The sequence below is a fragment of the Sinocyclocheilus anshuiensis genome, unplaced genomic scaffold (assembly GCF_001515605.1).
Source record: "Sinocyclocheilus anshuiensis isolate Anshui unplaced genomic scaffold, SAMN03320099.WGS_v1.1 scaffold1316, whole genome shotgun sequence".
Classification (NCBI taxonomy): Eukaryota; Metazoa; Chordata; class Actinopteri; order Cypriniformes; family Cyprinidae; genus Sinocyclocheilus; species Sinocyclocheilus anshuiensis.
Window position 1 is genome coordinate 1,529,168 of NW_015542553.1, and position 18,125 is coordinate 1,547,292.

General features: G+C 37.1%; 1 protein-coding gene across 1 annotated transcript; it reads right to left on the reverse strand.

The window, feature by feature from the left end:
• Positions 1 to 3,944: 3,944 nt before the first annotated feature.
• On the reverse strand, positions 3,945 to 17,768 carry LOC107694298 (cryptochrome-1-like). Its single transcript, XM_016493963.1, has 15 exons — positions 16,878 to 17,768; positions 11,144 to 11,252; positions 10,765 to 10,907; positions 10,133 to 10,317; positions 9,885 to 9,973; positions 8,974 to 9,114; positions 8,539 to 8,850; positions 8,318 to 8,447; positions 7,447 to 7,462; positions 6,501 to 6,703; positions 6,099 to 6,206; positions 5,832 to 5,930; positions 5,624 to 5,701; positions 5,425 to 5,536; positions 3,945 to 4,739 (listed from the first exon to the last, which is right to left on the reverse strand). Exons 1-14 carry the CDS (start codon positions 17,033 to 17,035, stop codon positions 5,433 to 5,435), a joined length of 1,875 nt encoding a protein of 624 aa, XP_016349449.1. The 5' UTR covers positions 17,036 to 17,768; the 3' UTR covers positions 3,945 to 4,739; positions 5,425 to 5,432.
• Between the last annotated feature and the right edge of the window lie 357 nt (positions 17,769 to 18,125).

Here is an 18,125-nt window from a genome sequence, read left to right on the forward strand (position 1 = left end):
TGAGTGAGCGAAAGCCGGATGCCTAGAGTGAGCAGCGGCCTAGAGTGAGTGGAGGCCGGCTTGAGTGAGCGGCGGTGGGCAGGCTTGAGAACGGCACGGCCGGCAGATTCGACGAAGGAGCGGCAACCACATGTGACGACCGCATCATATGACCCCTTTAATAATAGACCAGATGAGTGATACCTCAAGAATGAAGGATAATTATGTCTCTCTTCCTCTCTTGTTTGATTATAAATAGTCTTTATGGTCTCACTGTACCCTTTTACTGAGGGGTGGTTCTATCAGCCTTCAGTCTGCCAGCATGTTATTTGTGAGTGACAGGTGGAGGTCTTATTTAACCCTTGTGTGTCAATTAAAAAAAGTTACACATAGGTTCATAGAGGAAAAAATGTCCATGTCCAAAAACTGTCATAAAAATTTGAAGCTTGGGAGTACAGACTTAAGTTTGGTCTGTATTACAGATTATTGTTGAAGTTAAAAAAAAGTTGTAAAAATTTAAACCAAAAAAGTTATGTTTATGTTTATGAAAATGATTTATGAGCACTTTTTATATAAAATATATATTTTATAAAACATGTTGAACACAAAAATTGCTAGAATATCAAAGCCATAAATCTAAACAAGTTGTGTTCCAAATTTGAGGTTGATATCTAAAAAAAATGAGCTTTTAGTAAGATTTTGTTTGGGTGCAGTACCAAACTTTTCCCATTAGATTGTTGCCGCTGGCATAAACAGTGGTGGGATTTGTGATTCGCAGTACAGTATAATTTCTCTCTGTCAAACATTTCAGGTGCACACACACATTTTTTTAGGACACACATACATACCACACTCTGACATCCATACCAACACACCCATACAATTATAACTGCATAATTTATCCAACTGGCTCTATAATACAGCAAAAGCAGAAAACCAGAAAAATGTAAGTATTTGCTTTATAGGCCAAACCTGAGAAAATGGCACCATCATAAATTTATTTAATTTTGAAGCCTTGCCAACAGAATGAAAGCCTATTAACAAAGACTGCATAATTTTATAGTTAAATGGCCCTGGGATTAAAAATGGCAGTTTTAATGGGTTTCAATGAGGACATTTTTGTCCTTAAAGTCCTGAGAAGAACTATTTTTGTATCTAGTATAAAATAGATTTATTAAAGGAAATGAGGGTGAAATATTACAATTCCAATAAAAATACACACCTGTGCCAACATTTATGCAGTTGGCATTAACACAGGCAAAATGATCCGAAAAAAACAAAAATGTCCATAAGGTCGCACAAGGTTTAAATCAGATTCCTGATTGGACAGACGCAGCAAGGGACAGCTGCATCTATCAATTCATAGCTTTCAGTCACGTGACCGGCTCGAAGACCTTGAAGTGCAAACCATCCATAGAACTGCAGGACAAACCTGTCAATTTTCCATCTGTTTCTCACCTCTCAAAAGAATAAAACAAAGGTATGTGAACAAAAAGTTTTGGCCATTTGCAATCCATATTAAGCACCCTCGGCAATATTTCAATAATTAAACAGTGCGACAAAACGTTGTAAAAACACTTAAAGTGCCTTAATATATTTAAAAAAGTGATATTCTCTATATTTATGATGCATAGTTTACATAGGCAAGCAGATGAGGCCGGAATAGATACAATTGTAAAAAACAACTTCTCGCTAATTGCTATAACTTACATCGCTAGGCATGTGTTTATATCGACACTAAATTCCTTGTATTCTGTACTTCCGTATTCACGTTCTCTGGAGTGTAACGTTACTAAATTAGGTTTTTCGTTTTTTTGAATTTTCAGAACGATTATTCGTGAGAACTTGTTGAAAACGCAGTCAGGAAGCAAGAACCAAAAATTCACATAGATATCCAACTCCCACGAGAGATACCGTAATTTTATGTATTTATTTATTATTATTAGATTATTATGTTCTTTTTAAACATAAAAATTTATTTAAATCCTTCGATAGCTCAGTTGGTAGAGCGGAGGACTGTAGAGGTTCATTGCTGCCAGTGCCATTTGAATTCTTATATTTGGTTTGAATTCGGCTCGAAGGACAAATTTTGCAACCGCTAAATTTGGCAATGCGTTATATTACAAATGTAGTAATTTGTATTCTCAAATTGCAATTTTAGATACAAGTATTTACGCTTTTATTAAGAAAGCATATCGATGTAAATAAAGCTTTGAATTAATTCATAAGATTATACAAATTGAACAAAAAAGATTTTTCCTCATAGATAGATTTAAAATATATGGACAGCTTGATAGCATGATGTTTAAAGTTTACCAGCCTACATCAAAATAGTAAAATTGTCTTTTCAGCATTCTAGTAATGAAATGCGTTAAGTTCCCACCATAGACTGTAAAAAAACAGGGTTCCCAAATATATTTTGTTGGCACCATAGACTGGTTGGCACAGGTGAAAGAGGGAAACAGCGCCGTCATGTGGAGATACACAGACTTTATGAATTTTTTACCTTTTCTTTCATTTTATGAGGGAGTTTCATTTCAGCTGACGCGTACAGATGATTCATCTTAATGTCAGAGAAAATAGGTGGCTGTGCAGTTTCATTTATTAAGTGGTGAAATGTACTATTACTTACGCAACATTAATTTCATAACACGACAGATGTGCCTCGTGCGATCAACTGTTTATGGTTTATCCATGTGCGACATTTCAAAATGCATAAACAAAATAATCTAATCTCTGTTCAGTCATTAGCGTTCACGGACTGAGGTTGCTAATATAAAGAAATGAATAATTATATTGTAGACGTAACGTCGCACGTAACGTGGGGGCGTGACCAAACAATTCATCCATTCAATCTCTGCTAATGTCCTCTGGTGGTGCATTCAAATGTTTCTCCGGTTTCTCTAAACTTTAATATATTTGTTTATGTCCTTGGGATACCGACAACTGACAGTGTTTCTAAAAAGCTAACGTTCCCGCTTTTCACCCTGTCTTTGTGTTTTAGGTAAGCAATCAATATTGTAATATTTTTAAGTAGCATAAATGTGATACAATGTCTCAAATAAGGCCCCAAAATTACTTGGATACTCAATTCACCCTAAAAATAGCGCCAGTGTCTTCGCATTACATAACAAAAGCAAGCAGCATTTGTTGGAAAAAAAGAAGTTTGTTAGGGTTTAAGTTGTAAATCAATACATTTATTGCAATTCAGATTAAAACAGTGTTTGGACCAGTGTTGGGGAAAGTTACTTTTAAAAGTAATGCATTACAATATTGCGTTACTCCCTTCAAAAAGTAACTAATTACGGTACTTAGTTACTTTTTATGGAAAGTAATGCGTTATATTACTTTCGCGTTACTTTTTAAATATAAGCAGGGCTTGATTGTTTTTAATATAAAAAGTTCTATTTATAGCAAATATAAAAGCCCTTTCACACCAAAAAGTGTAATGAATAAACCTCAGGCTGAAGGAAAAGTAAATTCACGCGTAACTCGCATTACTTGTAATGAGTTACCCCCAACACTGGTTTGGACCATAATCAGTGTTTTGGACACTTTGTGGTTGTCAGACGTTACTGAGCATATTCATAGTTCACTTGGTGATCTGTGATTAGACATTTGTTTGAACCTTAACATCAGATGGTTACAGGTATTTGCAAAATAGTTAAGAAGGGTTCATTTTCAGAAAATGTTTAGCACCTTCTGTTTGCAGATGTTGCTTGGTTTGATGCAGTCAAGTTCATAAATATGGGGTTTAACGCTCAAATTTAATCTCACAATTATATATATATATATATATGTGTGTGTGTGTGTGTGCGTATTTATTGTAAATATATATATATATAATTTATTTGTTTATGTCATCAGCTATGCTGTGTGGTGGAATAGGCATTAGTCACTGAAAAAATTTCAGCAGCAGAATGTGTGACAGAACAGCATCCTGTAAGTAAATGAGCGAGACAACCTTTACATTTACACTTTATTAAACAAGCACAATGTGAGAGGATGAGAAACATTGTGGTGACTTATAGTTTCATATAGTTAACAGCAATGGAGAGACACCCAGATAGAGAGGAGGAGTAAACAGGGACTGAGAAGGTGTACAAGACAGATGTCAATCTGAAAAGAGAGAGATCACAAACATTTGTGGTAGAGACAGAAAGAGAACAAGCAAGCAAAGGAGAGATCAAGATAAAAAAAAAAACGTAGTGCACGCAAGCAGGAGAGGCTTAGCAGTGTACTGCATGAACAGCCTACAAATGCTTTAAAATGTTTTCATAAAGAACAGAGTAAAATTGATCCACAATAATTATTTATATAAAAAAATATATCAATGGGCCTATAACTACATGAAATAGAGAAAGCACATACAATATTAAATATTTACATTTTGTATCTAAAGTATTTGTCAAATCCTTATATACACAAAAATTTAGTCCCAAACAGTCCAAACATGAACGCAACGTTGACAGAACATTGCAGCTGTGCAGATCACAGAGCCGCAACATAATTCCAATGTTATCAGGATGTTGGTGACCGCTTGGGTGAAGTCCCTGTGATAATGTACAGTCTTGATTGTTTCGAAGTGCTATGTGTTGATGTGCTTATAGAGAGAATCATGCACTCCCTTCAGTCGCTCCCGTCAGTGGGATTTTGGTTCTGTAAAAAATGCACAACGTAACAACTCGAAAAAGGTGCAAACAAAAAAAAATCAGGCCTCTGCGAAGTCGTGCTGACCGCTTTGCATCGACCATTTCTGAAAAACACAAAAAAGACGCAAATGAGGCTTCATGAAGTATAAGAATGTGACATAAAGAAAAACAGAAACACTTGAAAAAGGTTATTTGAATAATTTTATTAAATTCATTTATTCTGTTTTTTTTTTCTGTATTTTTCTGTATATTGATCAAATAAATGCAGCCTTGATGAGCATAAGAAACTTCTTTAAAAGGGTCATATGATGCGATTTCAATTTTTCCTTTCTCTTTGGAGTGTTACAAGCTCTTGGTGCATAAAGAAGATCTGTAAAGTTGCAAAGACTAAAGTCTCAAATCCAAAGAGATATTCTTTATAAAAGTTAAGAGTCAACCACGCCTACCTAAAACGGCTCGTTCTAACACGCCCCCACATGTCTACGTCACGATGTGGGAAGATTTGCATAACACCGCCCAAAATGTTCACGCAAAGAAAGAAGGCGTAACTTTAATTCTTGCTGTTGCCGCCGCTGCCATGTTGTGGAGTCACTGTGTGTTTCGTTGTGAAAGCGAAACTACTTTGTTTGGCCTTCCAAAAGAGGACACAACTAGAAATCAGTGGTTAAGTTGTATTTACAACACTGTTCCAGAACAGTTCAACCCAAATATCCAGATGTGTACTGCACATTTTATGGAGGATGAGGACTGTTTCCAGAACCAGTAGCCTACAATGCGTCTGTGGCACAAAGGCTGTTTCTATTAAGAGCTGCTCTGCCTCTGGACTTTTGAGCATGTGGCAGGACTAGACTCCTCGCTGTGTCGTTTTCCTGACATCTGGAGGGTGCTGCTGTGTAGCCCTCGTCCTGAGAATGAGATTTCAAGATTATAACGCTAACTGTAAAATCTGTATGACATTAGACTGCCCTCTGGTTAAATGTGGAAGTCATTACCTGGCTGTACAGCAGGACCAGGTATCTGCTGTGAATCTTGCCTGTAGCACATTGTGCTACTACTGATGCTTGCAAAACCTGTGAGACAAACAATCATGACATGTCTTGCAAATAGAAAAATAACAATGCTGCTGAGATTTAATGAGATATTGTTGATAATTGCAGATATAGGCTAGATATTGATGTGTCATTGGCATAGTGTTTATACCTTGCGGTGGCATGTTGCTGCTTGTTTGGTGGTCTCCTTGTGAGTAAACCATCGTCCTGCTATGCCATTCACCTTGAGAGGTGGGAGGCATCTGATAGTCTGAGATGAATTGAAGAAAATGTATCAGATAACATAGTAGTGCGTATATGTGTTTTAAATAGTTAATTCAGTTTAATTCTTAATTTTTAAAACGAAATTAAAATGAACAGACGTGTCTAATATAGCGTAGCTTGTATAAAATATAGGGAAGCTAGGGAGTGTGCAAACCTGAAGGTGCAGTGACTTCCTTGGTCACATCTCCTGTTTGGAATCCCTTTAAGGTTGTGGAATTCTCACCATTTCCATTAGGGTTGGACGGCACCATTGCCAGCAGTCCTGTTGGGAGTGAAGCATCAGTCAGAGAAGAACGTGAACTCATTCCAGCTTCTCTGCAATTTTTCTGCTAATTCAGGCATTTAATTATATACAATTTACACAACTCCTTTAAAAAATTAGCCATCAATATCCAGAAGCCTATTAGTTCATAAGGATTAATCACATTTACATCATTGTTTTTTTTAGGTAAACGTATTTTGCAGTTACACCAACAATAAATGTTGCAGACAGCATATCCAGAGAGTGACGTATGGACTAGTGTGGCATTTTAATTTCCCTTAGTTTTTGTCTTACCCAGGCCACGGTAGCAGGACAGTTGCTGGTAGATCTGTTTCATACGCTCTATATTGAGGCGGCTTGCCTCTGCGTGATGCACCATGGGTTTGGGGTAGTGTACTCCAATTATACATTTGGCTGCTTTCTGAACGCTTTCAGGAGCATTCCAGGGGTCGTAGATATACTTGGCTGGGAAACCCCTTAACACTGGCAAATAACGCCTTCAAGAGAAAAAGAGAGTAGATTATATATATATATATATATATAATGGGTCGCAATGTCCCATTTCAACATAAACATTTTGTTTGTTGTTTGTGTATATACAGTGGGTACGGAAAGTATTCAGACCCCCTTAAATTTTTCACTCTTTGTTATATTGCAGCCATTTGCTAAAATCATTTAAGTTAATTTTTTTTCCTCATTAATGTACACACAGCACCCCATATTGACAGAAAAACACAGAATTGTTGACATTTTTGCAGATTTATTGAAAAAGAAAAACTGAAATATCACATGGTCCTAAGTATTCAGACCCTTTGCTGTGACACTCATATATTTAACTCAGGTGCTGTCCATTTCTTCTGATCATCCTTGAGATGGTTCTACACCTTCATTTGAGTCCAGCTGTGTTTGATTATACTGATTGGACTTGATTAGGAAAGCCACACCAAAATTAGAGAACAATCTATAAATACTTGATTTTGTTCTGTAATATTGTAAATCTTCATCACTCAAAATCTGAAGGAATATTAGCTGTGGGTATACCACTGTTCTACGAGCATGTTTTACAAAATAACCAGAGAATTTCAACAACAAAAAAAAAACATTATTTTGTGGAAAACACAGTGATCAAAATTAGAGAACAGCAACCGCTGTAGCACGAAAGAAGATTACAACTAAAATTTTGGAGGGTTACAGCTGTCAAAAATGAGTAGTAATTGTAGAGGCCCTTGCTTCGAATGACTTCAGCACATCTGCGGCTGCAGGACATCACTAGTTTCTCACACTGCGCTGGTGTGATCTTGGTCCACTCTTCTTCCAGTCTCTTCCATAGTTCAGTAACTGTGGTGGGTTTCTTAACCATAACTTTGTTGCCAAATTTTTCCAGAGATTTTCAGTTGGGTTTAGATCAGGACTCTGGCCCGGCCATTTCATTATTTCTTATTATTTCTTAGCTTCAAGGAACTGCTTTACCCGTTTTGCAGTGTGATGGGGACATTGTCTTGCATGAAATATGCAGGCTGACTGGGAGATGCTTGCAGGAAAGGAACTGCATATTGCTGAAGGAGGTTCTGATAAACATTTGCATTCACCTGCCATGTATCTGTATAAGAGGCCCAACTCCTGCTGCACAAAACATTCCCCCAACCATGACACTTCCTCCTCCATCTTTAACTGACTTCTTTACGCACTCGGGGTTCAGTTTTTCTCCAGTTTGATGCTGAACATAATGTTTCCCATCTGACCCAAATAAATGAACCTTGCTCTCATCACTAAAGTGAACTTTTGATTGGTTCTCCTTTCTCCACACAACATGCTCCTCAGCAAAGGTGAATCTAGCCTTTTGATTCTTTCTGCTGATGAGAGGCTCAGTCTCTGCAGAGTGCGCTTTCAGTCAGACTTCTCTTAAACGTTCCGAGACAGATCCTTACCCTGTTCAGTGCTGAACTGGCAAGCAATTCCAGCTGCAGTGTTGAACCGATTCCCCATTGAAAGTCATTTCCAAGCACATTTTCCTGTCTTCTCGTGCATTTGGTTTTCCGTGGACGACCAGCCTTTTTGGGAGACTTGAATTAATTAGTGTCAATGTAAATCTGCAGGATTTGAGAAATCACAGATTTGGAAAGCGAAGCCCATGGGACAGTAGCAGTGGAAGAACTGCTGGAAGAAGGAGCTACAGGACAGCCACATCCAGCTTCCTGCATTCATGCTCCAGTCTGCATCCAGCAACAACTCCTCAAAGACCTGTGAAGACACACACATGTGAGTGCTGCCACTGAAGGTCTGTCATATTAGTAAAATATCGAAAATGATCACAATCATGAGCTCTTTATACTTTCATGCCCTCCTCCCAGCTGATCCACAGGTCTCCGCGGGTGAGGAAACAAGCAACTGCGTGCCGGGCTAGATGGTGGATCCAGCCCTCTTGTCTCAGTTGAGTCATGATGGCATCGATCCAGGGGAAACCCGTCCTGCCCTCTGCCCACTTGGCCAAAGCCTCTGGGTTTTTGTCCCACGGGATCTGCACGCAAATTGGATTGCCTTCCATCTTGTCAAAGCGTGGGTTGTTGGTGGCAGCCGTGTAAAAGAATTCACGCCACAGTAATTGGCCATAGAGGGACAGAGGAGGTGAGCTGTTCTTTTTGACCTGTATGGAAAAAGTGTAAATAACTCAGAATTATCATTCAACTCTTCTACATGATCCCTAAGTCAGTTTAACATTAACAACATCATTTGAAGTACAATAAGATACATATGATGACATGCTGACCTTTCTGTAGAGGTCTGTGAGTTTGAAGTAGAAGAGTTGACAGGAGAGGCAACCGAATCTTAAATATGGACTGAGGCCAGTGGGACTGGCCAACAGCGAATTGGCATTCATTCTTGGACGCTCAAAGTTGGCCACCCAAGCCTAGAAAAAAGTTTGTTATGAAAGAATCATTAATTTACTGAGCTAATCAATAAGGATGGCCTGAAATTTGTTGAACAATTATTTAAATGGTAAACATGCACTACTGCTCAAAAGTTTGGGGTTACACCATGTCCTAACTACACGCAACGCAACAAGATTCCAGCGACAAGCAATTTGGCTGTCCACACCAGACGCGACACGACAGAATCACTCAAATATCAGCCATTCAGAAGCGCACTGCACTCCCAACGAAATTGACGTTTATCATCTAATCATCTAATATTAAACCTTTTTAACATTATTAAAAGTAAATACTGAGTGACTGATACCATCTTTGTTATGGAATACACTTGTTGGTTCGCACTGCGTTCACAATCTTAACGTACGTTTGCTTTAATTTTTTCAAGATCTGAGGTAAACTATCTATTGTCGCTTTCAGTATGGCTATAAATGTCACGCAAAATGATAATCAAACTCACATTAGACACATCCTTGCTGAATAAAAGTATTAATTTCTTAAAAAGAAATAAATAAATTAATTAATAAATGACACCAAACTCTGAATGTTAGTGTAGATGGTGAGTATTTTTTTTTAAAGAATAATATATGATCATCTCAAAAGCATCAGTTAAACTAGGTCAGATTATTATCAGCTCAATAAATGTCATTGCTTTCAAGTGTATTTCTGAATTTATATAGTTTGCTTAGTTATATTTATTAACATTTCAATCCTACAGCTGTATACGTGTGATTTATGGAGTGTCTCCAACCTTCCTCTCCAGGTGCCTCTCCAGACGAGTGAGGGCCTCTGTTTCTCCTCCAGGCCACACAGCTGAGGACAGGCCTTCTGTGTCAAAGCCTGTTCCAGGAAAAACATCAACAATTACCCTTTTTACAGTGCAACTTTTAAAAATAAGGACAGTTTGACTGATTCCCAAGTTGTTTAAGGATGCATTACATACTTCATATAGGTGAGTAGCTTAGTATTCTACACTTTTTTGAAAGATAGCAGACTAACCAAGCTCTTCCAAAGAAGGAACCCCGAACTTCTCATCGTGGTCTTCAGAGACCGGCGTGGTGCATGGCCCCATGACTTCAGCTGTGATGGTCTCTGCCGGGGTCTCCACCGCCTCCATCCTGCTGATGAGGGTCTGGAAGCACTTGTACGTGAGCGGAGACTGGCCTCCATTCAGCTCGATGATCCTGAGAGACCACAATCCACCAGTGAGTAAGAAAAATAATCTCAAAAAAATAATGTCTGATCAACTGTTGCCATCCGCCATATCAGACAAGCTTTTGATCTTTTCTAATGTCAGTCTATGGCAGTCCTGTGCGGAAATCTTGCAAATCTAGGACAGAATCTTACAAACGTGAAAATACGATAAAACGTTGCTGCAGAGGGACTTATAATGCTGAAATAAGTCAGCGAGGATACACAAAGATTTTTTTTTATCCTGTTTCCAAATTGTTTCATAAATCTTGAGAATATTATTGTTAAGAACACCTACCTTTGCTCCAAAGTTAATTAATGTTTTAAATTTGAATAATGATTTAGGAAAGTACTGTAAAGCAAGCAATGGCATTCACTTACAACAAATTAATTATAGACCAAAAGTTACAACAAAATCTAATGGATTTGGAAGTACGTACTTGTCCAGATCATAGAGCGTGTGAGAGATGCGAACTATCACCTCCACACCTGCCTCATTGGCCAGCTTCTTGATTGCTGCATCTCGCTCCTTTCCAAATGGCTCTGAGTCATACTCGTAGGACAGACGTGTTATGTTCCACTCCTGGATGCGTTACAAAATCATACCATTAGGGGGCTTAAAATAATCACCCATAGACAATAGTGAAAGAGAGAGCCAAGTCACAGCTCATGTGGAAGATTAAATGGAAAATGTCTTTTTCTTTTTTTTTTTTTTGCTTCAGTCTTATTCTTTCTAATCCAGGATATTTCATAAATCAGAAATGTTATCCAGATTCAAGATTATTACTATACTTAAATATAACAATTGTCAACTGAAACCTTAAACAGCCTGGGGAAGACATCGGTGGGTTGGCCACGGATAACGAAGAGTCGTGAGTTGAGTTTGCGGAGGCTGGCGTCCAAGTCTTCCAAACACTGCAGTAAAAACCTGAGCAACAAGAGACATGACATGTATTTATAGCAACTTACTGACAAATAATATCATGCCCATAATATAAGTCTAATAAGAAGATGGTTATACTCAATAACTATTGCGCAACAGAATATATTGAACTGTAAAACATTTCAAAGTGGCAAGGCTTTGAACAAGTATAGGGTAAAAATAGGAAAAAATAGAAACTATCTGCTGACAGAATAATTGCTATAATTATAGATTATTACTTGCTGAAGCTACAGTGCATTGCAAAATGTTTCAACCTCATCGAATGTTTTACCCAATTTTTTGTTATTTTGTTTTTGACAAATATTATGACAAAATCAAATTTTCTGATATATATATATTATATATATATTTATTTATTTATAAGCACTCACTCAGAATTGATAATTTTAATGTTGCTTTAAATGAAAAATAATTTTCTTATGATATATAAATATTTGTAACTGTATATATAAAAAAATATGCTACTTTTCAATTTGATAAACAAATCATAATGTGTCACAGTGGTAATTGGTTAATTACTCCATTCCTGCTTTTGAAAATGGGAAAACATAGGAAATACAGAACGCCTGAGTCAGTGTGGCAATACTGGCTTGATTACGACTTACAAACAGCCATGCTTACAGTGAAAGAAACTGCTAACTGAACATTGATATGTTTTATTATGCACAGAACTGCCATTAAACAGGCTGCTGCCCTTTTATAACTGCCATTATGCATGCACAGACACTCATTTCATCATTCAAGAGATGCACTCCAATGACCCTGAATTCACTGTTCCAAAGTTGCTACTAACTGCTGTACCTTTCGAAGTTTTGAAATCCAGTGATTATTTCATCCTCAACCCGGTATCTTAAAGAACTTACACTTACAGTTATTCATCCTTGCCATTGCTAGCACCATGTTCTACCAGTTGAGTAAACTGAATAAACTATGAATGGTGCAGTCCTTTGTAAAATTCACAATCCGAATGCCGTGGGTGGTTGCTGAATGATACAAGGTTGCTAATGTGTTGTAAGGGGTTTTTAATGTGTTACTATGTGGTTAATAGTGTTTTGGGTGGTTGCTTACTAGTCCAAGTCAAAAGAGGCCACCCGAGTCTCTTGATATGACTTGGGTGCCTCCTTCAGTGTAAGGCTACAGTGTTGCACTATTTGAGGTATCTTTCATGTCCCATTATTAGTGTGGACGAGTTACCAGCCAAAGTTTTTATATTGCAGTTGCAAGAATTAATGTTGACTGATTTGATTGCTTCATTTTTTTGAAGCACTGAACGGGAATTCAATGATGTGATACATTGAATAATTGAATATTATGTTGATTCAGTAAAGTAGTGAGTTGCCTAAACAATTCAGTCCATGCTCAGATGAAGACTTCATTATTTCAGTCTTATTCTCCCATTGGTAAATTGGGTCATTAAAAAGAACCATGCCATGTGAGCAATTTGTTCAAATAATGTACAGAACATTTCATTTTCAGTGTAGTGTTGTTGAAAAGTGGTGCAGAAAACCCAATGGATCTTTTAAAATAGCAAGCAACAACTTGTTATTGACCCAGAAACCCAGTCCCTATTGTTTGCAGGATCTCACTTAAACTCAAGTGCTGAGTAAGAGAAAAACTCCAGTCTCCAAAGCTAAACTTTCTTCAACCGCTAGACAACCTCGGATACTCCTGGCCAAACTATACTTGATCTCAAATGAAATCTGTCTAAAACTACCTTGTTATCACACACTCATATACACTCACACATAACAAAAGAATGTTGTGTAATATGCATTTCAAGGATTTCTGTGCAGACACTAGCTTAATATGTCTTGGCATGACAGTTTTGCATAATCTTTAGTACTAAAACCTTAATCCATTTGACATATAGTAATTTTTCTCTCTGGACTTTAAAACTAACCATGAGATGCTAAAGAAAGTAGCCTGGTGCTCTACAGAGTGACCAATCAAATATTTATTTAGTGCCACATGGACTACAGTCTGTTTGAGAATGATTCATCATGGTTCTCTGATAAAATGATCAAAACAAAAGCAAGCAATTGAATATAGTAGAAGGGATCTGAGCCATGTCAATTGACAAGAATATCAAAGATTCAATTTTGCAATTTTTCGTTATTTTTCCAATTATGAGTGGCAAAAATTTTGGGAGAAGACCAGATAATATTCCTATACTTTTGTCAATGAAATCTCACTGAGATATTCATTAGTATGTTGAAGTTACACAAAAAAATCAAACAGTCTTATCAGTTAGCTTATTGGTTTCGATAACCAAAATATTGATACTGCCTGTAATACTGTAATGCAGCATCATGTAAACAGGTTTCATCTCTGTGTGGAGGAAACATCATGTGTTGGAGTAAGACCAGTCAGCCATTTGTGTAGAGTTTATTCACTTCCATTCAAAAGTTTGTGGTTGTTTTTGAAAGACGGCTCTTCACCAAGGCTGCATTTTATTTGATCGAAAATACAGTCAAAATAGTAGTTGTTAAAGATTATTACAATTTAAAATAACGGTTTTCTATTTTAAAATGTAATTTATTCTTGTAATGCCAAAGCTGAATTTTCAGCAGCCATTACTCCTGTTCAGAGTCACTCGATCCTTCAGAAATAATTCTAATATGCTATTTGCTACTCAAAAAACATCTCATAGTCATAGTGTTAGTGATGTTAAAAACAGTTAACATTTTTGAAGTTTTTCGAAATCCTGAATTGGAAAAAGATCCCACATTTTCAACATCCTCTCAGTTTCGGACCTCACTGTATATCATTGTTAACAGATGATTCATGCTGCACCAAAACATCTGGCCTTTTATTTCCGTACTGTTGTACGATCCTGCCTGCTCGCAGGAAATGTTGTCCTCTACACGCAGTCAGTGATAATGTGTAAATCCCTGTCTAAGCCGTAGCCTCCCTCTCCGTTACCGACTCACCGCTGTATGATCGGAATCAAAGACAATTGTCTCCCAGTCATCTGATCCAGTGACACACAAACAACTCGGGTCAGACAGAACACCACAGTATCATGTTATATGACAAACTGCATCATTGTTGTAATGATTGCAGAGATAATATAGTGCATCATGTTCAAATGTGAAATTAAAGTGCATCAAGTTTGCGGTGTATGTTAGCAGTCAGTTTTACGGATGTGCACTACAATTTTTATTTTTTCCAAAATCAACTAGTTTACCAAAGCCATGCATAATTATTCTGATTTCATTCACTTGTTCCCTAATTAGACAGATTTTACAGAGCCAGTATGAGATAAATACACCTTCAGTAACCAAGCAAGCATAAAAAAAATCTACATCCTGTTTTTAATTAGTTTATTATTTTATATCTTGTAAATGTTACCATCTTTCCCAGTTTATGTAAACTAGGTGGGTCCTACCAGAGCTTATTTTGATTCCATAGTGAATAAAGTAGGTCACCACAGCTGAGCACATTACTAAGCATTTTGTAGTAGGCATTATGATCACCCTCTATAACACACTGACCCATTTCCCAACACAATGGAGACACAAGTGGGTGGATGAAGGTGGGAGACACTAAACGCTGCTATATCATCACATCATCCAGCAGTAGACCTCACCTCGAGTGTGTGCCAACATACATTTACAGAAATGGACACACATGCACACACACACCACATGCTATAGTGATTAGATATACTGCACATGGTGTAAAAAGCTTTTTAATACAAGATGTTTATCATTTACTCATCCTCATGTTGTTCCACATCCATATGACTTACTTTCTAACGTGAATCACAAAAGGAGATATTTATAGAATTTCCAAGCTGCTCTTTTCCATATAGTCAAGCAAGATTTTGAGTGAATATTATATTTCAGTCTGTTCATCCCTCAAATCTATTATAAGACTTATATATAGTGATACATTTTTGTTCTTTTTGCAGCTTACAGTCTCAAGTTCCCATCCACTTTCATTTCATGGAAGAGCGCATTTTTCAAAACTGTGTTGGAACTTGGAAAGTCAAACTGTTTGGAATGACATGAGGGTGAGTAAATAAAGATATGTATTTGTTTACGGATAAACTATCCCTTGAAGAGTTTAAGAGATGTATAGTAAGCAAGCATGGGTGTGGAAGACTGATGTAAGGGTCTGTGTTATGTAATACTGCTTGTAGTTAAGAACACAAAACAGAGACTCTGTTACTAATGCATTAGTGTAGCTTTTTGTTTGTGCGAATTCTATGAATATAAAGTGAATGAATATAAATCTCTTCTTTAAAAACAAGAATTTAATCTTACAAAAATATATATTTTTAATATTACTTGAACACTATTTCAATAGTCTGTCCATTTCCAAAAAATAAACCTCCATGTGCTGAGCATTTAGCAGCATCTCACTGACAGTTTAGGCAGTTGAGTTTTATCTAGTATAATTTCCTGTGTGTGAGCTCACTGGGAAACAGGGTACAAAAAAAAGTTTATGAACACACATTAAGAAATTTTGGCTCCTCTTTGAAAACCAAAATAGCCTTACATAGAAACCTTGACTTGGTTTAAGTCAGTGTTTTAAACTGGCTTACTTGCAATGTCATTCAGAGAAGTGCCTTGCCACTGATGGACAAGCGGCATCTGTCAATAGGACCTTGCTCAACCAGTCAGTAGACTCAGCTAATTACAAAACATACTAGTTTCTCCTCTTTAGTAATTCAGATAGTATGACATAATAATACTCAAAGGTGAAGACATGCATTGGCTGCAATCAGTCACTCATTTGATCTCTAATCAGTCTGTAAATCCACTAACTGGCCACTGATAAATTGCCAACACTTGCAAAATGGCTTCATTAAAAGTCTGTCAGTCCAATAAGTTTTGTTATTACTATACTGGTAATAGTTTACGTTAAGAGTTGTATTATTTGTATTATAACACATTTTTTGAAATGCATATTTAAACTAATAGAGGTTCTGCTATATATGTAAAAGTATTTTGATAATGCACTTTGATCTTATTGCATCATTGTAGTGATGTCATTGTTACAGAATAGATAGATAGAATATAGTAGTAGCTGTAGTAGATTAAAAAGATTATAATAGAACACATTAGAACTAGAATTAAACTAAATAGAATAGCGTACAATAGATTAGAACTGAATATAATCCATTATGATAGATAAGATGAGAAAAGACAAGAACAGAATAGAAAAATAAGAGTAGAATAAAAAATAATCAGTGGAATAGATTAGAATAGAACAATCAATAGAAGGAATATATTACACTTAACACTTTAAAATAAGTTTCCATTTTTTAAACTACATTAGTTAACATGAACTAACAATGAAAATATAAAGCATTTATCAATTTTAGTTAATGTTAATTTCATATTATTTAATGGACCTAAGTTAACATGAACAAACGATGGACATTTGTATTTTTACTAAACATTAACAATTAGCAATACATTTGTTTCAGTATGTATTAATCTTTCTATTGCATTAACTATCGTTAACTAATGGGACCTTATTGTAAAGTGTTAGCAATACATTTTTTTAGAAACAGATGATTATTAGTAGACTACTCTAAATAAGATTTTGCAATGCATTCCAAGCACAGATATGTTATTATTTGGCGTCCCGATCTATTACCTCCACCTGCTGATCCCGACGTTCGAGGATCCGGCGAACCAGGGGTCCAGGATGTACACACAGCGGACAGTGTGCGCTTCCTGGATGGAGTCTCTGAGTGAAGGATTGTCGTGGAGCCGCAAGCCCTTCCTGAACCAGTGGACCGTATTTACCACCATTACTCCACTCAAGTCCCTTCAGACGTTTGTAGTATGCTGTGCTGCTACGATACAGACCTCCTTCGCGTCGCTCTACTTCACACTCCAAAGAATAAACTGCTTTCAGAAGCGTAAAAACGACAAATTATCCAATAAAGTCAATATGTATGCGTGTTCAAATGATTCAGGATTATATCCGGGAAAAAAATAGTTAGCCTTGCTCTAACAAAACACTTTCCATCATCACGTCTAATGATTTGGAACACGACCACAGTTGAAGCATTGGGGCAAGCGCTGGTTATCCGCGCAACAGCCGAATACACGACTGGCTTTAGGACCAGGACGCAACGCAAAGTACACTTCCCTGTTGTATAACTTGTTTTCCAGAATTATCCAAAATAATCAACAATACTGTACATGTTTTATATCTCGCCTTTAAAGCAAGTTGACCTGTGAGTTGACTTGAATCTCAATGCGCGCAGCCTTCCAGTTGAAGTCAATACGGAGTAAGACGCGCAAACCCGAAATCAGCGCGGTTATGTAAATATTAATATTCCCTCGAGCCCCTTGTAACCGAGTTACAGGCAACTTTCGCAAAATAAAGCAAAAGCCCGAATGAAATGAGACCTCATATTAGGTATTCAACGTGTCTTGGCTGTTTTCCCTCAACGTTACGTCCACTTATTAATATTTTCCCACGGCGAAGGTCCCATACACTCTCAGCCATGCAATCCAGTCGGTCGACTTAAACTCCACCTAGTTGATTGCGCACATGAAATAGCGCGTTTTGTTTGGTCAAGCCCTAGTGTGACGTACTTGATCCTCAGTCACGTACCTTTGGTGTGATTAACTAACACTAGGCTTGTTTGAGATGCGCCTCGCCTGAAATGTAGGTGAGAGTAGGCAGCTGCAGTGAGGGGAGTATGGCGAGTGATTCGTGACTTTTCTAAGCTAAGCAGGAGAAGGAGAAGGAGAAGGAGCAGTCTACCCTTCCGTCGCCGCCAGTCCGTGTAGATTTTTGAATGGGATTGTTTATTGTTTATACATTTATTAATGTATTTTAATAGTGTTGATCAGTGGCACAGACTAAATACTGGGTGTTTCAGAAGCC